This window comes from Pyrgilauda ruficollis, unplaced genomic scaffold, assembly GCF_017590135.1.
Source record: "Pyrgilauda ruficollis isolate IOZ18807 unplaced genomic scaffold, ASM1759013v1 scaffold83, whole genome shotgun sequence".
NCBI classification, from domain to species: Eukaryota; Metazoa; Chordata; class Aves; order Passeriformes; family Passeridae; genus Pyrgilauda; species Pyrgilauda ruficollis.
Window position 1 is genome coordinate 1,197,153 of NW_024530266.1, and position 23,819 is coordinate 1,220,971.

The 23,819-nt window shown below is 54.7% G+C and overlaps 1 protein-coding gene across 1 annotated transcript; it reads left to right on the top strand.

The window, feature by feature from the left end:
* The first annotated feature begins 3,363 nt into the window (after window positions 1–3,363).
* Window positions 3,364–12,004, top strand: LSS (lanosterol synthase). The gene is made up of 22 exons (XM_041487726.1): window positions 3,364–3,407; window positions 3,567–3,744; window positions 3,819–3,957; window positions 4,035–4,143; window positions 4,551–4,672; window positions 4,988–5,084; window positions 5,834–5,969; window positions 6,172–6,280; window positions 6,586–6,704; window positions 7,102–7,199; window positions 7,308–7,335; window positions 7,902–7,958; window positions 8,137–8,208; window positions 8,902–8,952; window positions 9,106–9,255; window positions 9,592–9,688; window positions 9,877–9,982; window positions 10,208–10,273; window positions 10,680–10,760; window positions 11,049–11,219; window positions 11,522–11,600; window positions 11,682–12,004. Exons 1-22 carry the CDS (start codon window positions 3,391–3,393, stop codon window positions 11,871–11,873), a joined length of 2,274 nt encoding a protein of 757 aa, XP_041343660.1. The 5' UTR covers window positions 3,364–3,390; the 3' UTR covers window positions 11,874–12,004.
* Window positions 12,005–23,819: the final 11,815 nt, after the last annotated feature.

The following is a 23,819-nucleotide window of genomic DNA, read 5'->3' on the forward strand; positions in this document are numbered from 1 at the left end:
TCCGGCCGGGCGCTGTGCCCGCACCGCACAGCGGCTGCCGGGGACCGGCCCCACGGGGGGGCCGCTGCGAAGAGCCCTTGGGAGAGGAAAACACCGCCTGCTTCACTTGTTTTCTCTAAGGGGACATCGCTACAATCAGCGTACGTACGGATATATCCCGTTTCAAAATGTATTGCACTTAATTTTTTTTTTTTTTTGAGATTATCCCCAGTTGTTACACGTTACAAAAAAATCTATTATGGTGCCATTCATTTGTTCATATTTTTCAAAGATAGACTGCCTACTCTCTGTTCATTAGATGGGTCTTTCAATGCACAGAATGTTCTGTGAATCAAGCTTGCAATTCAAAGATGTGAATGCTTTCTTTAAAGCTGCTGTTTTGCTCTGAACAGTGAGTATGCAAAAATAGCGATTCCTTGTACGTCTGGTCTTTTCACTATGTTTACTGCACACTATTAATATTGAACATACTTTTTCTGCTTTCTACTGTTTTAAGATTGTAGAGTCAGGCCAGACAGGGAAAATAACCTTATTTCAATTCACTCAGCTTCGCCAAACATACCAACAACAAAATGCTTTATCAAACTGAAACCATTGCTGCTTGTGCAAAACCATTTATACCATGGGAGTGAAAGCATCAATGAAAATATCTTTTGCAGTCAGTGTGAGCATAAGACTTGTACTTTTCTGTGTGTATTGTTCAAGAAATGTTGAAATGTTCAAGAAATATTCACCTAACACCAGAGACAAGTGAAACTGCAAATATTTTGAACCAATTCTGAGAAGGGAAGTGTAAATCAACATGCAAAACTCAGAAAAAAGATGAGTTATTGTTTGTATGCTGATTCACACTAGAATTTTTTTTTTCTTTTTAGAAACTTTGAAAAGTTATCTCAAACTTAATTCTTTATTTAACTTTAAATGGGGTCTTGATACAAAACTTGTTCACATGTCCCCTGCCAGCCCTAGTGACCACAGAGAACTAGCATTTTATCTAAACCCTGTTGCTGGACAGACACATTCCCTGGCAGCTCCTGTGTTCCCAAATCTACTGATACAACACCAACCATGTTACTTAAAAAACTTTTTCACATACTGGTGTAAAAAACCCCCATCTACATTGATAATTTCCTTACATCAGCCCAGGAAAGTTTTTGTAACAGGCTCAAACACTGGTTTGGGGAAAAATAATTTCCCCGGCATTAGGGTTGAGTATGTTGACTCTAAATGCTTACCTGACCACTGAAATTCTTGCATTTAGGGCATTGCAAACTACAGCAGTTATCTGTGCTCTGGTGGGACTAGCAGGGACAGCAGGGATGCTTTTAGGTAGTGGTGTTTCTAGTGTGGAGGTAGTTTGTCAGCAATTTTGCACTATTTGATTTTTTCCAAGAGTACTTGCATTCCTGTAAGAGCTGGCTATAAATGGGGCTCTCTGTCAGCAGAAAGGAGACAGCATTTCTCTGTTGATAGCAATTTGATCTGGTAGATTTCTAGCTCAATCCTCAGCCAAGAAATGCATTAAAGCAAACCTTTTCTAGTCAGAGACAAGGTCCTAGCTCATCTCCTTAAACCATATTCTGATGTCATTCTGGAAAGTGACCTTTCCTTAAAATGGAACAGAAAAAGTAGTACTTGACAGATCAAAACTTGAAGAGTCTTGAAATTCTCTTTCCTGGTGATTCTTGCTGTCCATTTCACTCCAAATCATTCTGACTTCTGTATTTTACAGGTGATGATCTGGAATGATGTCCTGATAGGATGGGAAGGAGCAGCAGGATCAGATGTGAGCACCAGAAACCTTGACCCTCTTCTGCCTCTGCTAATGAGCAGCTCCAAGAGACTTTCCTGATCCTTGTCCAGGCTCATATCCTTTGCAAAGACTGCTCCCCTGGCCTGGATCATCCCTAACCCAGCCTGTTAGGATGTCAGGAGTCTGGATATGGGTGTGGGGCTGTGAGCTGTGCTCTCAGTGCTGTCCAAAGAGCTGCTTCTGTTATTTTAAAATTCATGTTCTGATCTTCGAACAGGAGCATGCAGCCTTGGGGCTCCTTTCCTCAGGGTCAGAGCTTCCTTGCCAGAGCTTTGGGCTGATATGTTTAAAGAAGCAAGAGGTTTTTTCAGTGCCCAAGGCTGAGCAAAACACTTGAGCCCTCTGCCTGTCTCCCTGACAATGTGGGCTCCTCATTCCAGGAGAAAAGACAGCCTATTTCTTTGTCTCTCGGGTGTGTGTGGCGCCAGGCTCTGCCAGACCATGAGACAAACGCCAGCGGTCATTGAACTGGGACAAAAAAAGTAATGAAAGCAGAGGAATTTGGGTGGGAGGATGAAGAAACTGCCTCTGCCTGTGCAGGGCTGTGCTCGCAGTGCCAGCACACACAGCAGCTTTGCAGGGAGCAGGTTCCCTGGCACCGACAAACACAGCAGCCAGAGGTGAGCTAGGTCCTGGCTGAATCCAGCTGAGGTTCAGACACCGAAAAACATGGATGAAAAGCAATGCCTAAGTAACAGGAATTTGGCAATTATTAAAAATTTCTCATGCAGGTGGGTGTTAGGAGAGAGAAGGGGACACATCACTGGGACTGGACAGGAGGAGCTCTGCCATCTCCTCAGGGACTGCTGTCCCATGGCATTACCTGCACGAAGGTGCCACCCCCTGAACCGTGCTGGAGGGACCAGGGCAGGGTTCACAGCGAGGATACCTGACTCACCTGGAGAGCACAACACGGTGTTTTATGGGCGTCAGCCCCGCCGGCCACAGCTCTCCTCACCGGGCAGGGCCCGGTGTTGAAGGAGTCCTGACACCAGGAAAGCAGAGCTGAGGACGGTGAGTCAAGGGTGGTGCCAGCAGAGCAGCGGGGAAGCACGGGGCACGGGAGCGAGGGCACACGCTGAGGGTCAGGGTGCGCTGTGCCCATGGCTGGCCCTGCACCCAGACACACCTGCCCGCTCCCTCGTGGCCACATGGGCTGGGCACCGGGCTGGGCCGCCGTTGTTTTGGTATTGCCATTATCGATGGAAACCACAAGCCTGGACTTTGGGAGTGCACGGAGGTTGGGACAGTCGTTCCAGAGGCTGGCGCTGTCACCCAAAGGGACGGCTCGGCTGTCGGGGTCTGTGAGGGGGATGGCACTCCTGTGCCGGGGCAGACATGTGCGGCGAAGGAGTCGAGCCCCGGCAACTTGCCGAGCACTGTTCCATAGCAGGAGGGGACGGGAGGAGATGGGGCGGGCCGGGGACGGGAGGAGATGGGGCGGGCCGGGGATGGGAGGAGATGGGGCGGGCCGGGATGGGAGGAGATGGGGCGGGCCGGGGGCCGCCAATTGCTGCCGCCCGGGAGGCGATGTGGGACCAGCCGGCGCGGCCCCGGCGCGGGGATCGGGAGCGGCGATGGCGGCGGACGCCGTGTGAGTCCCGGCGGTGGGATGAGAGCGGGAGCGGCGCTGGCGGGGGGCAGTGAATGGATCCCGGCGATGGGGTCGGGAGCGGTGGCGGCGAGCGGCGGGGTCCCGGCGGGGAGGAGCGGGGTCCCGGCGGCCGCGGTTCACGGTGCCCGTGTCCGGCAGGGCGGTTCGGCGGCGTGGCGGCCCTTGGCCCTCGGCGGCGGCCACGGAGCTGCCGGCCTGGCGGCTGCGCTGCGAGGGTGGGCGGCAGCTCTGGCGCTACCTGGGCGATGGCGAAGGCGATGTCGGGGAGCGGCGAGCGCAGACAGCGCTGGAGCAGCACAGCCTCGGGCTGGACACGGTGCGGGGGGCCCGGGCCGGGGCGGCGGGGCCGTGCCCGGGGCGCACCGCTGAGGTGCCCCTGTCTCCCCACAGGGCGCGATGCTGCAGACGCTGCCGGCGGCCGGCTCGGCCCGGGAGGCGGCCCGCAACGGGATGCGGTTCTACGCAGCGCTGCAGGCCGAGGATGGGCACTGGGCGGGCGATTACGGCGGGCCGCTGTTCCTGCTGCCAGGTAGGCCTGGGCACCTGCCCGGGGGTGAATGCCCTGGGGGTCGGCTCTCTACAGTGCCGGCCTGTCTGGTCCTCCAGGTCTGCTCATCACCTGCCACACGGCCAAAATCCAGCTGCCCGAGGGGTTCCGGAAGGAGATGGTGCGCTACCTGCGCTCTGTGCAGCTCCCGGACGGAGGCTGGGGCTTGTGAGTACCAAAGATGCCTCTTTGGGTGATGGCAGCTCCAAGGTGCAGGATTTAGAGCTGCTGTCAGATCTGCCCAGGCTCAGGGAGGGGGACTCGGCACTTGTGATAGCTGCGGGTGGTTGGACTTGCTTGTGCAGCACTCTGTGTATGCTGTTTGTCACAGAGGTGGCCGTAGCATCAAATCTGGCCACATCTCCCCTGGGGCACCATATTCCAAAGCATCATGTGCAACAGGGTGGTGCAGAGCAATGTTTATTCCCGTATTAGTCAAGTCCCTCTTTTCCCAAGTCACCCCTGGCATCCCACTTCACCCTCCCTAATAAAAACAGCCTTGTGCAGTGGTTTGTGTCTGGCTAATGGCAACAGCTGACTAATGGATGTGGTGTTTCTGTATATGCTCCTGACAGACATGTGGAAGATAAATCAACAGTGTTTGGCACAGCCCTCAACTACGTAGCCTTGAGGATCCTGGGGCTTGGACCAGATGACCCTGACGTTGTGCGGGCCCGTGTCAACCTGCACAGCAAAGGTCAGCCATGGGGCTGGTGCACTGGTGAGAGAGGTCTGGCCAGACCTGAGGGCTGCAGGGAACACTGGGGGCTGCCAGGTAGTGGAAGAACTGTTGCTCTTACTTGCCTTTCATGGTAACTGCATTTTCAATTCATGATGGGAAGTTGTGTTGCATTTTTGTGCCATTGCCTGCTTGCCCTGTTTTGGGACATGTATCCCAGCCTGAGTAGTGTGCTCCCAAACATGGGGAGAAGTGGGCCCTGTGATGGGGAGGAAAGCTGGGAGCTGGCATGATGGCTGTGTTAACCCTGAAAGTTGATACTGTTCTGTGCAGGAGGTGCTGTGGGAATCCCTTCCTGGGGCAAGTTTTGGCTGGCTGTCTTGAACGTTTACAGCTGGGAGGGAATGAACACGCTTCTCCCAGAGATGTGGTATGTGTCCCCCTCACTGTGGAGAGAGGAGCTAGTGTCAGTCCTGCCACCACCCAGAGCTGTCCCAGGCGCTGGTAATTGTGGGATAACTCCAGCTACAGCCAGGAACTGGAGGGGCTCAAGCTGCTTGTCAGCTGGGAGCCAGCAGCAGGCCAGCCAGTCAGGTGGATAGCACTGAGCACTGCATCCAAGGGAGATGCCAGAGCACAGCCCTGTTAGCCTTTCCCACAGGGTCCCTAATACTTTCATGTGCTCCCTGCCTGCCACCAGTATCTTCCAGCAGCCAGAACTGCACCCTAGCAGGAAGGGACAGCCACATGTGAGGCTGCAGTCCCTAAAGCCTTGCTTGTACCCTCTCTGAATACTCAGAGGATTGCTGGGTGTCAAAGAGGGAGAGTGTCTGACATTATCCCTGGAGGAAAATCAAGGGCTGCTGGTGCTTTGTCAGCAAATGCCATTAACTGTCAGTCCAGGCCTCTGCCTTCAGCGTCCCATGTGACTGAACTAGCTTCTCTCCTTCCTCTTTGAGCTTGAGGTCCTCTCTTCCATGTGTTGGCTGGGCTGGAGTGGTTTCATGAGGGAGTATCCCTGTTGGAGGGGGAATCTGAGCAGGGCCAGGCTGTGTGTATATCCCCTAGTGCTGGGGACAAGGAAAGGCCAGCCCTGCTCTGGGCATTCCACACAACACCTCTCCAGTGGCCCTTGGTTTTCCTTGTTCCTCACAGCAGCACTTTCTCTGTTGCAATCAGGCTGCTTCCCACATGGTTTCCAGCGCATCCGTCACGGCTCTGGTGTCACTGCCGCCAGGTTTACCTTCCCATGAGCTACTGCTATGCTAAGCGTTTGGCAGCAGAGGAGGACGAGCTCATACGGAGCTTGCGGCAGGTAAGGAGGGAGCTGATCCCGCTGGACAAGGATACGTGGCTCTGTGAGCACCTGCCGTGCTGGCCATGCTCTTGTGAGCCAGCCTCTGGCTTGCCCAGTGGCAGCTCTCATAACCTGCACGGTCTCTGAGCCAGCTCCCAGCAGTAGCTGCCCCAGGAGCTGCTCCTGGCTGGCCAGGCTGCCCTTTGCTCTCTTGTGCCAGGAGCTGTACGTGCAAGACTACGCCAGCATAGACTGGCCAGCACAGAGGAACAACGTGGCTGCCTGTGACGTGTACACCCCACACAGCTGGCTGCTGGCTGCTGCCTACGGTGAGTGCCGAGCTGCTGCAAGGAACACTGAGGCTGCCTTGTACCCTCAGAGCTCTGCAGGGTCTACGCCCTGCTGCTGGTGTATGCCCTGCAGCTGGGATAGAGACTGGAATTGTGTGATCCATGGGTTCTCCCTCCCTGAGAGCAGCAGGGCCTCGTGGCCACTCCGGGGCAGAGCTTTGCTCTGTCCTGATGCTTGTTGCTTGATGGTTGTTGTGTGAGTTGGGGTGCAGCCTGCCGCAGCAAGTGAATCTGGCTGCACAGGGTGGGTTTTTTTCACTGTATGTCCCTTTCTTCTCCTGTAGCCATCATGAACATGTATGAAGCTCACCACAGCACTCACCTGCGGCAGCGAGCTGTCACAGAGCTGTACGACCACATCAAGGCTGATGACAGGTTCACCAAGTGCATCAGCATCGGGCCGGTAGGACACCTGCTGTTAATCCTTTGGTGTCTCACCCTTTGTTCTTTAAGGACCAGCTTGTGCAAGTGTGGCGTGTAATCACCAGATCTTGCTCAACTCTTCCTGCTCCTGATGCTCAAGAGCTTAAGGCTAACAGGGCACAGGAGATGCAGAGGGCATGGGGACAACTGTGGCCCTGGTGAGGAGTATCTCTCCTTGAGATCCAGCGAGATGATCTCAGAGGAAGCTCTGGAGTAATGATCTCATGGCACCTGCCCTGCTGACTCAGCTATGCTGAGTCACATTGGGATCAAGGCCGAGACAACCTCTGGATGGCTTTGTGTTGAGTGGGGGGGATGTATGTTTTTGGAGCTGGAAGAAGCTCTAGCCAGAGCAGTGACAATACTCCTCTTGGCAGATCTCCAAGACAATCAACATGCTGGTTCGCTGGTTCGTGGAAGGGAAGGAGTCCCCAGCTTTTCAGGAGCATGTTTCCAGGATCCCTGACTATCTCTGGTAAGGGCTGAGTGTGTCCCATCTGACACAGCACACCACGACTCCTGACTTGCCTCCTGGTGCTCCCACTGTGCCTGTGCTGCAGCACTGTGCTCTCTCCTCCCACAGGCTGGGCCTCGACGGCATGAAGATGCAGGTGAAGTGCTGTGGGAGTTCAGCCGTGACTGAAGGGACCCTGGTGTGCTGGGGCAGCCCGTGGAGTAATGGGATAGTGTGTTCATCCCAGGCCTGAGCTCCTGGCATCTCACCTCTGGTGCCTGGTGGCTTCTCACTGCCACTTCCCCCAGCTGTTCCAGGAGGGAGTACTGTCTGTCCTGCTAGTTTGCCTCCCTGTGGCATTCCATCCATCCTCATGAGTCCTGGGAGAAGGGCAGGAGAAAGCCAGGTCCCTGATTCTCAGTGTGGGCTGAGCTCTGCTTCTCTCAGAGCCATTGTGTCCTGCTGTTCCTTAATGCTAGCCACCTCTCCTGCCTTGGCTGTGCACAGAGCAGACTGAAGCAGCTGTCTTCTTCTGTGCTCCCTTGCTATCCCTTGACCTGCTGCATCTGTCCTCTCTGTGCCAGCCCGTCAGCCCTGATGCAGGATGACATAGGAAGGAGCTGTTGGGGGTAATGCAGGAGGGACGTGCTGTCCCATAGTCCCCACAGCTGGGTCAGGCTGCTGCTAGCACCTGCCTCTCACTATCTATTTTCTCTCTTCCAGGGCACAAATGGATCCCAGCTCTGGGACACTGCTTTTGCCGTCCAAGCCTTCCTGGAGGTAATGCATCCTTCAATGCTGCCTTGGGAAAATGGTCTCTGCTCGTGAGTCCCCAGGTAACAGAGCTCCTGCTGTGCACCCCCTTGGAGCTCTGTTCTGGCCTGGTGTCCTGTGACTGAGCTGGGAAAACATGTGGCTACAGCCCCTTGCTGACTGCTTACTGTGCATCTGTTTCTAGGCAGAAGCCCAGGAGATGCCCGAATTCACCTCCTGCCTCCAGAACGCCCATGGGTTCCTCCAGTTCTCCCAGGTGAGCAGAGCTGGTCAGTGGTGTCTCACACACTGGCTGTGCAGGCTTGGCTGTTGCTCAGAACCCTGTTGGATGCATCTGTTGCCTTCTGAAGAGAGCTTCTGAAGGGCTGACTAGCAAAGTCCCAGGCCCAGCCTCCTGTTTTCTACTCCCTGTTTTCAGGGAACCATCTTCGAAGCTTGGAGAGGACCTTAGCAAGGCCCAGGGATGCTTGGGTTGTCTGCCTGAGCTCAGAGGAGCTGGAAAACTGAAAGCTTAGGCTTATTTGCTCTTCATCTTGTCTGGTGCCGACACATTAGAGGCACCCTTCTGGGAAACCCAGGATCATTGGATAGTGATTGTATGAGCTCAGCTTCTGCTGGCCAGGCCAGCAGTGGCTCAAGGTGAGGGTCATTGTCACCAGCAGCTTGATGTGTAGGCAGTCACAGGTCTTGTTTGTGGTGCTGCTGCATTGAAAGCAGATGGTTCCCTGGCAGGCAAGCTCCCAAAGGGGGCTTTAGCAACACTTGCTGAAATCAGGCCAAAAGGTGATTTCTCCCTGCTCCAGAGCTGACCTCTTTCCTGTCTACTTCCCTCAGCGGAAGGCAGGTACTGTCCGCTTCCACATGGAAAAACCACCTGCAATGGTTTCAGCTCATGGTCCTGCAGCCAGGCACCTCCAGGCTGCCCTCACTTGTTTCTTGTCTCCTGCAGATCCCAGAGAACCCACCTGACTACCAGAAATATTACCGCCATATGAACAAGGTATGATGGCTGGCACTGGTCTGTCAAGGATGCATAACTGGGGAGGGATTTGGGCAGAGGAAATAGGAATTGGTCAGCACCTGCTCTCTTCCAAAAATAGAGTGGGTGAGGGAAAGTGATCCTGCTCCCTAAGCCCACCTGATCCTTTTCCAGGGTGGCTTCCCCTTCAGCACGCGGGACTGCGGCTGGATCGTGGCAGATTGCACAGCAGAGGGGCTGAAGGCAGTTATGCTGCTGCATGAGAAGTGTCCCTTCATAGCCAAGCTTGTGCCTGCTGAGCGCCTCTTTGATGCTGTGAATGTGGTAAGAGCTGCAAAAATTAGGCCAAGAAGCATCCAGGACTCTTAAGAGATGCCAAGGCCCAAGGAATTGTTATTTCTGGTATTAGATCTGGTTAGATCTGAGCTAGTGTGAGGCCTGGTGTGGCAACACTCTGTTGTGATTCAGAGCTGCCTATGTGACGTAATGTCGTGTGATGGCCCAGATTTGGCTTGCTTTGTCACGCTGGTTTGGAACCTGGGTTTTCTGCCAGCCCCATAGACCTGTAGGTCTGACTTTATCCTCACAGCTGGCTTAGGGCCAGACTGGAGTAGTACTGCCCATGAGGTTGTACCACCCCCTCTCTGCTTGTCTGGGCAGTTGCTGAGCATGAGGAACCCGGATGGAGGCTTTGCCACTTATGAAACCAAGCGAGGAGGCCACTTACTGGAGCTGCTGAACCCCTCGGAGGTGTTTGGTAAGGGGAGCTCTGGGGCTTGGTTGTCCTGCCCACTGTGAAGGGACAAAGTGGCCTGGGCTCAGCATGCCCAGTGGGTGCCTGACAGGGGATCAGTGTGCCCTGGGTCTGGGACAGGCTGGCAGGGGCTGGCCTGGAGGCTTGCCCACACAGTGGCTGTGGCACTGATACCCATTGCCTGCTGGCAGGTGACATCATGATTGACTACACATACGTGGAATGCACATCAGCTGTCATGCAGGCACTGAGACACTTCCAGAGCCAGTTCCCTGAGCACCGAGCCATGGAGATCAGGTGAGGCACTGAGATGAGAGCTGGGCTGGGGAGAAGACAGGCTCACTGTCCCAAGCTGCCTGCCATGGTCACCTGAACAATGTATCTGACTGTCTGCATGCTCTTGTCTCTTGTGCCCTCCAATAATGGGACCCATCAAAGCCTCAGAGGGGCTGATGGAGCCCCCAGTGAAGCAAACACTGAGTTTGAGCTGCTTCTGAAGTGGATGCCTTCTTTCCTGTCCAGGGAGACGCTGCAGAAGGGCCTGGATTTCTGTCGCAAGAAGCAGCGAGCAGATGGGTCCTGGGAAGGGTAGGTGGTGTTCCCAGCACCCTGTTTTCTTCTGGCTGCCCCAGTGTGAGAGGGATCATCATGGCAGTTCCTGGCTGGCAGGATCTGTGGGAGGGAAAGGAAGGGCTGATCCTTCTCTAGCTGTTGTGCTTTGCTCTCAATTACTCTCCCTCCAGCCCAGGTAGAACAGGTACCTTGTGTGTTGCAGAGAAATTTGGGGTGGCTCCAGCTCCTGTGGTCCCAGTTCTGCTGACACTTGAGTTGGCTGGGAGCAGGTGCTGGTGGGACTGGACATGGCTGGGTCATAGGGGAAGGCAGGCTGCAGCTCTGTGCCTGGCTCTGCCTTTCTGTGAACACAGCTGTGTTGCAGCCTGCCTCTCCCTGGGGCCTTGCACCCCTGACAGTGCTGCTCTCCCCTTCTTCCTAGGAGCTGGGGAGTTTGTTTCACCTACGGCACCTGGTTTGGTCTGGAGGCGTTTGCCAGCATGCAGCACACATACCACAACGGGTGAGAAGGGGATGTCTGGGTGCCCTGCCCCTACCTACCTCCTGGGCCAGGGCAGGACTCTGTGGTGGGGCTGGATAGATCCCTGGTTGTGCATGGACTCTCCTGCCTCAGGGACTGCTCCTCCCAAATCCTGTGCCTGCAGTATGGCCAGGGCACTTGCTGCCTCACCCTCAAACTCTCAGGGCAGTCCCAGCCATGGGCACTGCTTCTCTTTGCAGCTGAGAACTGTGGGCATCCAAATACTCTCTGTCCCCAGTCCTGTCTTGATTCTGGCCCCCGTCCCTGCAGGACTGTCTGCCAAGAGGTGGCCCAGGCCTGCCAGTTCCTCATCTCCAAGCAGATGGCAGATGGCGGGTGGGGAGAGGATTTCGAGTCCTGCGAGCAGCGCACATACGTGCAGAGTGCTGAGTCACAGATCCACAACACCTGCTGGGCCCTGCTGGGGCTCATGGCTGTCAGGTAAGAGTAGCCCCAGTGCTCAGGGAGAAGAGATCAAGCTGGGTTGGGTGGCCTTGGGCCTACTGTTGTGATCCAGTGTAAAGCAAAGCTTTTGATCATGACTGCAGGCCTCCAGGCTGGGACAATGGTGCCATATTCATCATATCTAATGTCTTGAGGTTGTGGGGAGCCCTTCCCAAAGCACTCAGCATGCCTGGGGCAAGCTTGGGGCAGCCTGGAGGTGGTTGAGCTCCCCAGACACATGGTTGAGGGTTTGCAGATGGTTTGCATAAAGATGCTTACATTTCACTTGTGCTTTGTAGGTACCCCGACATCAGTGTGCTGGAAAGGGGCATTAAAGTGTTGATGGACAAGCAGCTGCCCAACGGGGACTGGCCTCAGGTACATCTTTAGTCTTTCCAAGATGTTCCTGAACATGCAGCAGTGCCCTGTCACTCATTCTGCTCTCTGCTTGTCTCCCAGGAGAACATTGCCGGGGTGTTCAACAAGTCGTGTGCCATCAGTTACACCGCGTACCGCAACATCTTCCCCATCTGGACGCTGGGGCGGTTCTGCCGGTTGTATCCCAACAGCCCTCTGGCTGGGCAGCTGCCAGCCAGAGCCAGATCCTCAGCTGGGGCAGGGCAGGAGGAGCAGGGAGCCCTGTCTGCTTGAACCTGGGACGCCGGGGATGCCATGGCCCTGGACTTGTCTTGGATCCTGGTGTCTGCATGGGGCCGTGGCGGTGTGTGTTGCATGGGACATCTCCATGCTGACCTTAGCATGTGGACTGCTGCCTCTGCCAGGGAAGGGTGCTGTGCCGGTGCTGCAGAGCCTCTGCTTGCTGTTGAACCTCTTCTAAACATTCCTTTTCTAAGGTTTTTTCCAGGTATGTTCTCCATCCCCAGATGGAGAGTGAAGTGCCTTTTCAGACCATTTTGAAGATCAGATGAAGCTGCCGAGCTGTGTTGTATTCCACATTTGGACAGACTCTCATCCTGAGTTGCAAGGCTGCATTTATTGTCACAGGCTGTCTGTCTATACCAAGAGTGTGGGATTTGGGTCTCCCCTGTGCCCACCATTGGGGGTTGGGGGGCACTGTATAATCCCTGCTGAGCTGACCTCTGTACTGTGGGTGCCAGTGATGGCCTTTGAGTTACTCGCTCTACTCTGGAGCCTGTGCTGGGAGGGGAAGGACACCTGTCTTCCCCCAGATGTGTGAGAAAAGGAGTGCTTTGCTTAATTCTCTTATTCTGTCCCCCAGCTGGTGGCATCTAGCTTCCACAAGTGAAGTCACCACCAGCCCTTGGAAAAGGGGCAGCTGAAGCAGAAAGCTGTGAGGTGGTTGGCATCATGGCACAGCCTGAGCCCCAGGGCTCCATGTTTCCCCCAACTCAGACCATGGTGCCATGGGGCATTCACAGGTCATTGTCAGAACTGGAAGTCAGATGGGATAATAAACTGCTAAGGGTGATGCAAGAGGAACTTCACTGTGTTCTCCTTTCTGTCTGCTAGTGTGTGTCCCAGGCAGAGGGGAGCTGGCACAGCAGTCTCATGTCACATGGCTTGGGTTGCCTGTCCCCAGACATGTGAGCACCATATCCACCAAACCAAGCTGGGAGCCTGTGCCTCCTCTAATGCATTTAGCCACAGAAAAATGTAATCAAGGAAGCAGCTCACTGAAGGGGAATGATCACTTCCCTCATCCTGCTGCTTACGTTTATGCAGATATGCAAGACAGAAAAAACTTATTTATTTAAGAATATTCAACTTAGGCTGTCTCAACTCAGCCCTGTTTGCCTTTTCCAAATTACGGACATCTTTACACCTGTCTGTGATATTACTCTGCATTTAAATTTCGTCTTGCTGAAACTGAATTATTCAAGTGTTGTGCGGTGATGTGTCTTGAGAGGACACGGCTGTGTGGATTTTGTTAAAATCTGCTCCAAGCTGCAATTTTGGATTAAGCACATGCAGAAGGGATCAAGTAGATACAGGATATATTCAGTACAATAATTGTTTGATAGAAACTGCTTCTTCCAGGAGTCCTCTGACACTCTTCCCAGGGATCTTCTAGAATGTTTTGATCTCTGATTTCAGAGATCCCAGGTGTCAGTCCTAGACTACTTCCAGGATGTTACCTGAGGTGATTTTTCTCCTTTGGAGAAACTCTCAGCTCTGTAATCTATTCAAGATTCATCCCAGGCATCTGGTGTCTTTTGATCTATGGTTTTGGGTCCTAACATCCTGCATGGCAAGCCCAGACCCCTCCAAGAAAACTTTCTGAGATTATTTTTCTGTTTTGGAGGAAATCTGTTTCTCAGGAGTTGCAGCACATGAAAAGAGAGATACAAATGCAGACTGTTTTTTCACATGCAATAAAAAGAGATCCCAGATTTAGCCATGACCATGGTGATCCTAAGCACTGTCTCTTGACATGATGCCACCCACTTTGTCCCACATGGACTTCCAGGGTCATGGTACACTTAGGAGAAGGCAAGTGACCCTCAGGGTCTGTACAGGGATCAGTACTGTGTAATATTTTTATGAATGACGTGGATGAAAGGATTGAGTGCAGATGACGCCAAGCTGAGGGTGCAGTGCCACACCTGAAGAACTAAATGATGCAGAGGGACCTGGACAAGCTCAAGAAGTGGCTCATGGAAGCATCATGAGGTTCAACAAGGCCAAGTGCTGATGCTGCACCTGAGTGAGGGCAACCTCCAGCATCAATCCAGCTTGGGGGAATGAAGGGATTGAGAGCAGCCCTGCCAAGGAGGACCTGCGAGTACCAGTGGGTGGGAGCTGGACGTGCCTCGGCCACGTGCACTCACCCCCGGAAACCAACCATGTTCTGGGCTGATCCCACAGCATGGGCAGAAGGACAGGGGGTTCTGCCCCTCTGCCCTGCTCAGGTGAGACCTGAACACCTGCAAAGCTTTAGGCACACAGTTTGTGGTGATTGGGAGTGGGGCTGGCCCAGCCTCATCCCCAGTGGGTGCAGCTGTGAGCAGCAGGTGAGCAGCACTGACAGCAATGAGCCATGGAGTGCCCAGGGCACTGAGCAACCACCAAAGGGAGCAGAGGGCACACAGGGGCAGGGCATCAACAGGAGGGGATAAAAGGCTGGGCTGAGGAACAAGAAGGGCAGATGCTTGCAGCCTTCTGAAGTAGTGAGGTGTTGCTCTCTATGGGCTGAAGCTTTCTGAAATTGTGTGCTGACACTGTGTATCATGGCCATCTCAACTGCAATAGCTGCCTCCAGCCTGGGGTGTCAGTACAGGAAAGACATGGAGCTTTTTGAGCAAATCCAGAGATGGCCACAGAGATATTCCAAGGCATGGAGCTCTCTTCTATGAGGAAAAGGTAAGAGCTGAGGGTGTTCAGCTTGGAGAAGGAAAGGCTCTAGAGAGACCTTAGAGCCTCTTCGAGTGCCTAAAGGGCTTCCAAGAGAGACTGAGAAGGACTTTGGACAGGCGTCTGGAGGGCCAGGACAACCGGGGAATGGCTTCACACTGCCAGAGGGCAAGGTTAGATGGGATATTAGGAAGAAATTTTTCCCTATTGGGGTGCTGAGGCACTGGCACAGGCTGCCTAGAGAAGCTGTGGCTGCCCTGGATCTCTGGAAGTGTCCAAGGCTGGGTTGGATGGGGCTTGGAGCAGCCTGCTCTGGTGGAAGGTGTCCTTGTCTGTGGCAGGAGCGTGCAATGACTCTATGACTTTACAACCTACCTGCTGCTGAGCATGCAGCACTGCCAAGCAATGGGAGACCAGTGAGGAAGCAATGGCATGAGGAGGGGGATGTGCATCATACAGGTTTCAGTTCTCTGAGGGGGAAGATGAGGAAGGAACGTGCTGACTGCTCACATCTACACTACACTAACCTCTCTGAGCAGAAAGGCACCCCCCAGGACAGAAGGAGGCTCCTGGCTGTCCACCCCTATATCCTATCCAATCCACCCAACAGCATCCCCTCTGGGACAAAGGCTTCTCTCAGGATGGAAGGAAACTGCTAATCACCTCTTTGACTCTACAGAAACCCTGCTGGCCAGGAAGGCTCCTGACCCTCCAGAACAGGCACTGAGATTTTGGGCAGGAAGGAGCAGAAGGCTGTAGCATCCCAGGTGGGTGAGGGGGAAACCAGGACGCCATGGGAGAACACCCTTCTTTGAATGACACCCCTAGACTCTTCCCCACAGTCCTCTGCTTTCCTCTGGTTCTGTATGTTAATGACCCCAGTGACATCATCCCTATTCTCCTCCCCAGTTCTGGAAAGTTCACTGTTTCTAGTTTCCCCATTGGCTTACCTTTGTAGACACTCCGCCACTGTATCCCCGTTGGTTGTTTCCTCCTTGCCCCGCCTTCATTCCACTCCTAGTCCCTTTACCCATTGGCCCTCAGACTGTGATACCCCACCCACTCCTGGCTGTTTATAACCCCTGCACCCGCCGCTGTTCGGGGCTCTGCTGTCCCTGAATGCTTTCAAGGAGCGTGTTATTAAACTGCCATTGGAACTTCATACAAAGAGCCTCTCTTGCTTTCTCTGTCAGCCTGTGTTTATCAACTGACTCTGTGAGCATGTGGTGCCTGCCTGAGCTGTCCACCTTCTCCAGAGAAAGACACTCTAGGGAGGGTGGCTGTCTCAGCATCATCTGTTGTGTGGTCACAGCTAACTACCCTTGCTACCCAGGAGGATCCCTTCCAGGCAGAAAGGCTCTTGCTGCCCCAGGACAGGAGCTGTGGTTTTGGGCAGAGCAGTAGTCATAGTACACTGTCAGCCTGTACCAGCTGCTGGACTCTGCTGTGGAGGGCGAGGCTGACATCAACTTTGCAGTCTTGTGAAAACCTGCAGGCCATGGTGGAGCAGCAGGAGCTCCCCCACCAGACTCCCCCTACTCATTGTCTCCTCACTTCCTTAGCAGTGCTTGCCTCTGTCCTCCCTGCGCAGTCAGTGGTTGAACCTGTGGGAGCAGGTCTTTGCCATTCAGATGTGATTCCACGATCCAGCACTGACCCTGGCTTGGGCAGGGGGTGCTGGATCCATCCCTGCTGACCTGGCTGTGTGATGGGCTCCACAGGGAAGGGTGAGGAGTCCTAGGCCATGGGTTTGTGCCAGGGTCTCCACAAGGAGGTAGACAAGGTGAAGACAGAACCGTCCACCATGAAGCAGCACATAAATATGAAGAAGTAAGCACATGGCCAGCTCAGCTGCCACCAGTTACCCCAGGAGGGAGCTAAATGCCCACCCCCTCCTCAGAGATTCTGCCACACCTCCTGATATCAGTGCTCCCCAGGGGTCAGAGCAGCATTCATGCTGGTGCCTATGTCACACCCCTGCGTGTGTGACATCCACCAAGCACTGAGACTGTTCCCAAAGAGGCTGTGGCATGTTCTGTGGAAGGCCCAGGTGCCCTTCCTGCTCAGCTCCATTGGTAGCTGTGGGGGCTCATTCTGCTGCCCTGAGCAGGCAGAGCAGAGGAGCAGCTGCTTGTTGTTTGAGCCGTTCCCAAAGTTCCTGCTGGGCTGTGTCTTCACCACTGGGGGGAAGGTCTTCCTTGCAAGCTGGGGCAGGTTGGGTGGGGTGGGGGTGTCCCCAGGGCACGTGGAGGTGTGTCCTAGGGCTCTTTGTGACACAGGGCACCGTGATCACCGTGGGATGGGAAGGGACAGAGTGTACAAGGGCGACCCTTTGTGACACGTCGTGACATAGGTGCTGGCGGTGACGCGGCCACGCCACAGTGCTCGGTGCACGCAACGGGCCAGGACAGGACAGAGCAGTGCTGTGAGGAGCCCCCACACAGCAACTCGTTCTTTGGTGACCTGGGGCTTTTCCAGTGTGTTCCCTGTGGAGGTGACCTTGAGGCCAGGCTGTGGGACTTGGTGATCCATAACCTTCCCATGGTTTCTCTGTTGCAGGTGCCCTCAAGGGCTGTCTGTTGGACTTGCTGAGCCAGAGCCTTTACAAAATGTCTCCTGTCACTGTGGCAGGAGGCCTTCAGACTAGACTGCAGGACTTACTGTCCTGTAGCCGTCCCAAGCCATCTGTAGTTTAGGTCCCTTCCAGCCACAGCTAGAGCACTTGCTGTCCTGCGGGTTTTCCGAGGTGTCTCTCCTGCACCTAGCCGTAAATCCAGATATTGACATGGCAGAGAGACCTCCCAGCCTACCGAAGAAGGTGGAAAAGTGCCCTAGTAGTGTCCTGCCACAGCAACGTACTGACTTGGAGCAGTTCCAGCTGCTGAAGAAGGGTGAGTGAAAGAGCTGGGCCACAGGGCTGGTGCCTGCAGCCAGCTTGGCCCTGCCACATCCCGTCCCTTCCCTGTGGACATGCCCATGGATAGGACAGTGGAGGCTCTGGGGCTGGAGGTCCTGCTGGGCTGGGGCTGGAGACCCTGCTATCCTGGGGCATCCCGGGGCTGTCCCTGCCTGTGGATTACAGGACTGGGCTGTCTTCTCTGGCTTCTCCTGCAACCTCTCAGCTCTGGCATTCCTTGCTCTTTGCCAGATTCAGCCAAGGTCCAGACACAAGGGCCAGACTCTTCCCGTAGCTGGTGGCAGTCTGTAGGCCAGGTACTGAGAGCCATCTCCACCTTCTCAGCCGAGCATCACCCTTGGAGCACTCAATGGATCATCTCTCTCTTCCCTATTGTTCATTCTTTTGCAGATGTTTACAAACTTCACTTGGTGTCGAGAGATGATCACCACGTTTACCAAGGGTGCACCAGAACCTGGCCCCACAGCCACTCAGAGCATAGCTGCTGCTCCCAGCCTGGATCTTTTTGGGGAGAGAGTTGTCTCCAATCCCAGTCAAGTAAGTGGCCTGTGACTAGGGCTGGGTGTCCCCAGGAATTGCGTGGCATCTCAAGCCAGTTCCACTGGGCCTCCTCAGCCTTTGAGGCCCAGCCCAATGTGGTGGGAAGGGAAGCACTTTTCAGGGAAGCTGGGGAAGTTGCTGCTCTGGCAGCTCTCCAAGTCTCCCCATGCCTTCTGCAGGTGCCAGGCTTTGTTAGGAACATGCACCAGAAGCTCGCGTCCAACGGGCCTCCAGACGACAGGCTGTTCATGGACATCCTGCGGCTGACTGAGGCCCACCCCACCGATGTCGCAGTGACCCTCCTGCGCTGTGCCCCATCATGTGACAGGTACAGAGCCCACCTGCCTTGAGGGCTCAGGTCTAACCAGTCTGTCAGACTGTACATCACCCTGTACAGCCAGTCCAATGGGGTCTGCTTGACAGGCAGAGAGTTCCAGGAGCCACTGGATTCTCCATTTCCCAGCCCTGGCTTGTCAGCACATAAGCCTCCTGACATGTTCCCTCCCTATGCCTCAGGGCACTGCGGTTCTGTCATCTGGGCCCTTGTGGCTGCCCAGGCCACAGTGCTCTGGCGGAGACCCCCCTGACACACAGTTCTGGTCCTGCAGAGGTGCTGCAAGCATGTGGAAGACCATAGCCTCATCAGGAACAACAGTGGAAAAGGTGCTGCCAACACTGCTTTGTGTGATGGATGGCTGGCCACTGCAAAAAATGTACACCTCTGATGGGGACAACAAGGATGTATTTGCCCTGGCTGTGAGTTTTTGTAACTGGCCTTTGCTTGTACACAGGTTGCTTCTCCAGAGCCTCTCCATCCTCTCCCCCACTGCAATGCATCTCCCTGCCTCAGGCACTGGGCTGAAACCTGGCTTAGGGGCAGGTTCAAGGGCACTAGCCAGATGCTCCCCCTGTGTCTCCCCTGGCCTCTCCCTCATATGCTCAGGTCTTCCTACTCGGTACTGAGTGCTGTCTCTAGATGGTTTATCCTTTGCAGGCAACCAGGGTGATTTGGGAGATTCTCCGCCTGCCCTGGTGCCCAGAGCCATTTGTGGAATATTCCCCCAATCTTGTTGTGTCTCTGCTCTGCCAAGTTCTCATCACTACAGAGCAGATGTCAGAGGACGTAAATACTTTCTGGAAGAGATGTCAGGAGGAAAATGGCCTTCCTACCAATCCCAACAGGTGCTCCACCCCAGTCCTCCTGTCACTCCCACATCCCCAGGGCTAAAGCCTGGGGTCCCAGCATAACCTGGCCTTTGCTCTGCACACAGCTTTGTAGTGAACACTTTGAAGGCATTGTTCCACCATCTGCAGTGTGTGGATTTACTGATGGCAATGGAACGCAAGTGTGCCTGGGACACGCTGCTCTGTGCCGACACCCACCACTATGCAGTGGGTCTGCTGGCCAGGTGAGACCTCGTTCTCCCCACCGCCCCTCTCCTCTGTGCCCGGAACAGCCCGCACAGTCCCCGTGGTCACGGGCGGCAGCGCCCTGTCACCAAGGGAGGGAGGAGCAGACTGGAAAAGGCTGGGAGAGGAGGCTGCCCGGCGAGAGCCGCCTCGCAAAGCGCCCTCGGGGCGGGGTGGGGGTGCTCGGGAGAAGCCCAGACCTCTGTGAGCCAGCCCTGGGAGAGGTTTGCCCACCCGGCTCGGGGCTGATGGTGCCTTTTTCTCCCCACCAGGGAGATTCGCCGTGCCTCCATACCCTTCTGTTCCTGCATTGCGCTGCGCCTGCTCACACGGCTCAGCAGAGAGGAGCCACGCTGGGAACTGCCTGCCCTGGCCTTCCTCGTGGAGGTGAGCCCGATGGCCAGCGCTGCTGAGCTGAGCTGCCTCCCAGCCCCCTGCCCTCTCGTAGCCGCAGCTGCCTGGCACGGTGCCCGCGCCCTGTGCTGCTGCCTTGGCTCAGCCCTGTGCACTTCTGAGCCTCCTGCCAGCTGGGCACCCCTGTCACCGCTCTGTGCCTTTCAGGTGCTGGGTTGCCTGGACTTGAATGAATGGGGTAACAGCATCCTGGAGATCTTGACGAGGCACCTACAGAGCGAGTCCATGGAGAGGTGTCGCCTGGCACTCAAAGGCCTTGTGGTGCTCAGCAGGGACCCCTCAATGGTGAGGAAGTGGCAGCTGAAGCCGTGCTGGCAGCGTGGGGCTGGGGCAAGCAGCCCCTTGGCCTTGGCTGGCCTTTGGGAGCTGTGGCAGCTGCTCCCAGCTCTCCAGGCTCGCTGTTCAGCTGCCTGAGCGCTTTGGGACAGGCCTTTGGCTTCTGCACTCCCTGGCAGGCGGGTTGGGTTGCATCACTGGAGCAGTGTTGGTGGTGAAGTTTTTCATGCATTCACAGCAGAGCCTTGTGTTCCACATAGGCCAAAAAAATGTGCAGCCTGTCTGAATGCCTTGTGGAGCTACTGAAGAATGAAGACACAGAAGTGGTCGAGATGAGTCTCTCTGTGTTCACAAATTTACTCCAGCACAAAGATATCCACACATCCAGCCCCACAGCCCCGAAACTGGCTGAGGCGCTCCGGCCCCTCTTTGACAATGTAAGGCTCTGCGCCCCCAGCCACGGGCACTTGGGTGCTGCCCAGAAGTGTGGTGCCCTGTGGATTGCTGGGCCGGTGCACAGGAGGGCCTGGAGAATCCAGTGCTGAGTTTTTCCTTTCCAACAGGACAACAGCCTTGTGCAGCTGCTCTCCCTTCGCCTCTACCAAAAGGTGATGGAATCGGTAGTGGAAAAGGGGAAAAAGGCCCTGAAGATTCATGTGAGCCAGAGCCTGCTCCCGCTCTTCTTCCACTGCCACGATGAGAACCGGCGTGTGGCACAGGTGAGGCCTCCTGGGCGCTGCTGTCCCCATGGCAGGGGGCTCAGCTGGCTCCCCACACTCTGGCACCTCAGGGGCTCCAGCCTCCTCCTGGCCTTGGCCCAGAGACGCAGGTCCTGTGCCCTGGGCTGTGTTTCCACCTCTGGGTCTCTGCTGCTCTGCAGGCCTCTCGGGAAACGCTGCTTTCTGCAGTGAGGTTCCTGAAGAGGAAGGACCTCAAGCAGCTGCTGAAGACAGACGACCCGTGGAGTTTTGCTGAGCGTGTGGTAAGGACAGCCTGGAATGTCCAGTGCAGCAGCTGGCAGAGGACAGGAGCCGAGCGGCCGAGCACCTGCGCCTGGCCCTGCCGTATATGGAGAGCCCACAGGAGCCCCTGCGAGAGGCGGCCATCAGGTCCATTGGTGAGCCACAAACCCGGGGTCTCGGTTCCTCCCTTCCCCATTGCATCAGGATCCGGGCGCGGGCCATGGCAGGCTCTCTGTTCCTAGGGATTGCCGGGATGCTCATGAGGGGACAGCCAGAGGAGCTGCAGCTCATCTGTGAGGGTGAGTGAGGCCGGCGGGGTGTCAGTAGGAGCTAATAGGAGAAGCTGCAATCTCTGCCCCAGCTGGGGCTGGCTCCGCTCCTTGTGTGGGCAAGGGGCAGCATCAGAGAGGACAGAGCCATTTGAGAGGTCTGTGGGGGGATTTGTGGCTAGCACTTTTAGCTGATGTTTGTTGTGTCCTGCTTCCTCCAGGCCATGGCAAGAGCTGGGTGGGCTGGGTCCCTTCAGGGGGTTTCCTCACTCTGACTGTGGGTCTGTTTGTTTCAGCCCTTCAAGCCCTTAGCACAGATGACAGCCCCTCCAGCACAAACCTGATAGTTCGAGTCATGTTAGATGAAAGAGCTACAGCACTAAATTCATCTTCTGGATCGAGACAACCAGGACAGCACCAGATCCCATGCAAGAGGAAACAACCTGGAGATCAGAGGAGAGCAGCTGGAGCTCCAGGCACTGCTGATGCTGGACATACCTGAGCTTGCCTTCCCTCTACTGCTCCCTACCTGCAGCCCTCAGACCCTGCTTGTTCCCTTCTCCTTCTCCCGAGCTCATCCCTCTGCTTTGCTTGCCATTAATAAACATTTCAGCTTCTTCACCTTGTTTGTATCTTTGTGGAGCTGAAGTGGAGCCAAACCTGAGCCCTGGAGCATAGAGGCCCCATCCTGCCGTTTTTTTCTCTGCTGTGTTTTGTGCAGAGAAACAAGGTAGATCATGCTGGAAAATCTGGTTTCACAACACTGTGGACCTAAGGGTCTTGCTGAGCACACTGAATGTCACCAGTAGGACAAAGACCGTGGATTTTAGAAGAGTCAACTTCAGGATTTTCTGAACCCAGCTGTGAGGGTTTCCATGGCAAGCATCCACTGAAGGCAAAGGAGCTTGGAATGCTGGAAGTTATTCAAGAATAGCTTCCTTGAAAGCACAGCAGTGGTCCTTCCCTACAAAGGGAGAGGAAGAGAGCAGAACCAGAGACCACCCTGATTTCCAGTGACCTTTGGGTGTACTAAAAATGAAGGAAATGAAGCAGCAGTACAGGGGCTGACACATGACAATGTCACTGTACTGAGCGCTGTCAGGCAGTGCTGGCTGCAGTTCTGGTCCCCACAACTGAGCAATCACAGCTCCTGCCTCACACACTGTCAGAAACCCAAACAAGTGAGACCAGAGGGAGGAGACTCTTCCAGTCTCCCTTGGGCATGGCTGCAAAACAGCTGCTGCTTCTTCCTCCTCCTGTATTTGGGGTTTGCTGTTCCCAGAGCCAGGTTGTGCTCTATTTTCCAGACTGTTCAGGGCAGGCATGAAAAGTGCTCCGTGCAGTGGAGAGTCCTGGAAGGTGCTTACAAGAGCATCTAACCCAAATCTACCCTTTTGCAGTTTAAATATGTGGTTTTCTCTAGCAAGAAAGAGCTTCTCTGGCTCTGTCAGTGCCTGTTCTGCTCCCTTTCGGCTACCTAATGTTGGGATAAGGAACTTGCACCAATTCCAGAGTCTGCAGTGACAACCAAGTTGCTGAATTTGAGATTGGTAAATTGGTATGGTGACTATATAAGGCTAAGCTGGAGTCCTAAAGCTCCTTTGATGCTGTGATGTTTTCTCAGCAGTTGAGAACTTGAGTACAATTGTAGTTTTGCTCTCAGCTCTGGGAATCACAGAATCCCCCAGCAGTTTGTATTGGAAAGTATTTTAAAGATCCTGTAGTTCCAGTTGACTGGCTATGGGCAGGGACACCTTCCATTACAATTGGACTAATCCATCTTTACGTTCCCTCCTCTGGATTTTGATTTAATGTGAATACATCAGCTGGTTAGATTGTGTAGCTCACAGAAACAGGAACAGGAGTTTCCCAATATCCCATCTAAACCCACCCTCTGGCTGTGAGAAGCCGTTCCCCCTGTTACTGAAGGCTCTTGCCCAAAGTTCCTTTCCAGCTCTCTTGGAGCCCCTTTAGGCACTGGGAAGGGCTCTGAGGGCTCCCTGGAGCCATCTTCAGGCTGAACATTCCCAGCTCTCCCAGCCTAGCAGTGTAATGCTCCAGTTCTTGGATCGCTTCCTGGTCCTTGCTGGCCTCCTCTGGACTTCCTTGAGGTCCTCTCCATCCATCCGAAAGCCACCACAGCTTGCACAGACAGAAGCTGCCCTCAGCTGCCTCAAGGGAAGAGCACACACAAACCTCCCGCTGTTGGAAACACGGAGCTGGGGAAGGGCAGCCTGACCTCCCAGCACTGCTAGGAAACTTTTCAGCTGAGGAAGGAGTTTTGTTTCACTGGAGACAGCAGCTCCCCCTTTGGCTTTAAATACAACCAAAGGCAAAGTCATTGATTAGAGTCTGAATAAAATTATGTATTCCTGTCTTGCTCACCTCTCCCTCAGGAAACTGACAGGCCACTGAGTTCAGACAACTTTTCTTAATGAGACAGAATTTTTTCACAATCATGCCATCAGAGAACAAA

Excerpts from the sequence above, each read along its gene's own strand:
- LSS (XM_041487726.1), top strand. Across the intron at positions 6,281-6,585 it reads GCTGCTGGCTGCTGCCTACG|CCATCATGAACATGTATGAA; the intron begins GTGAGTGCCGAG and ends CTTCTCCTGTAG. Across the intron at positions 7,336-7,901 it reads TCGACGGCATGAAGATGCAG|GGCACAAATGGATCCCAGCT; the intron begins GTGAAGTGCTGT and ends TCTCTCTTCCAG.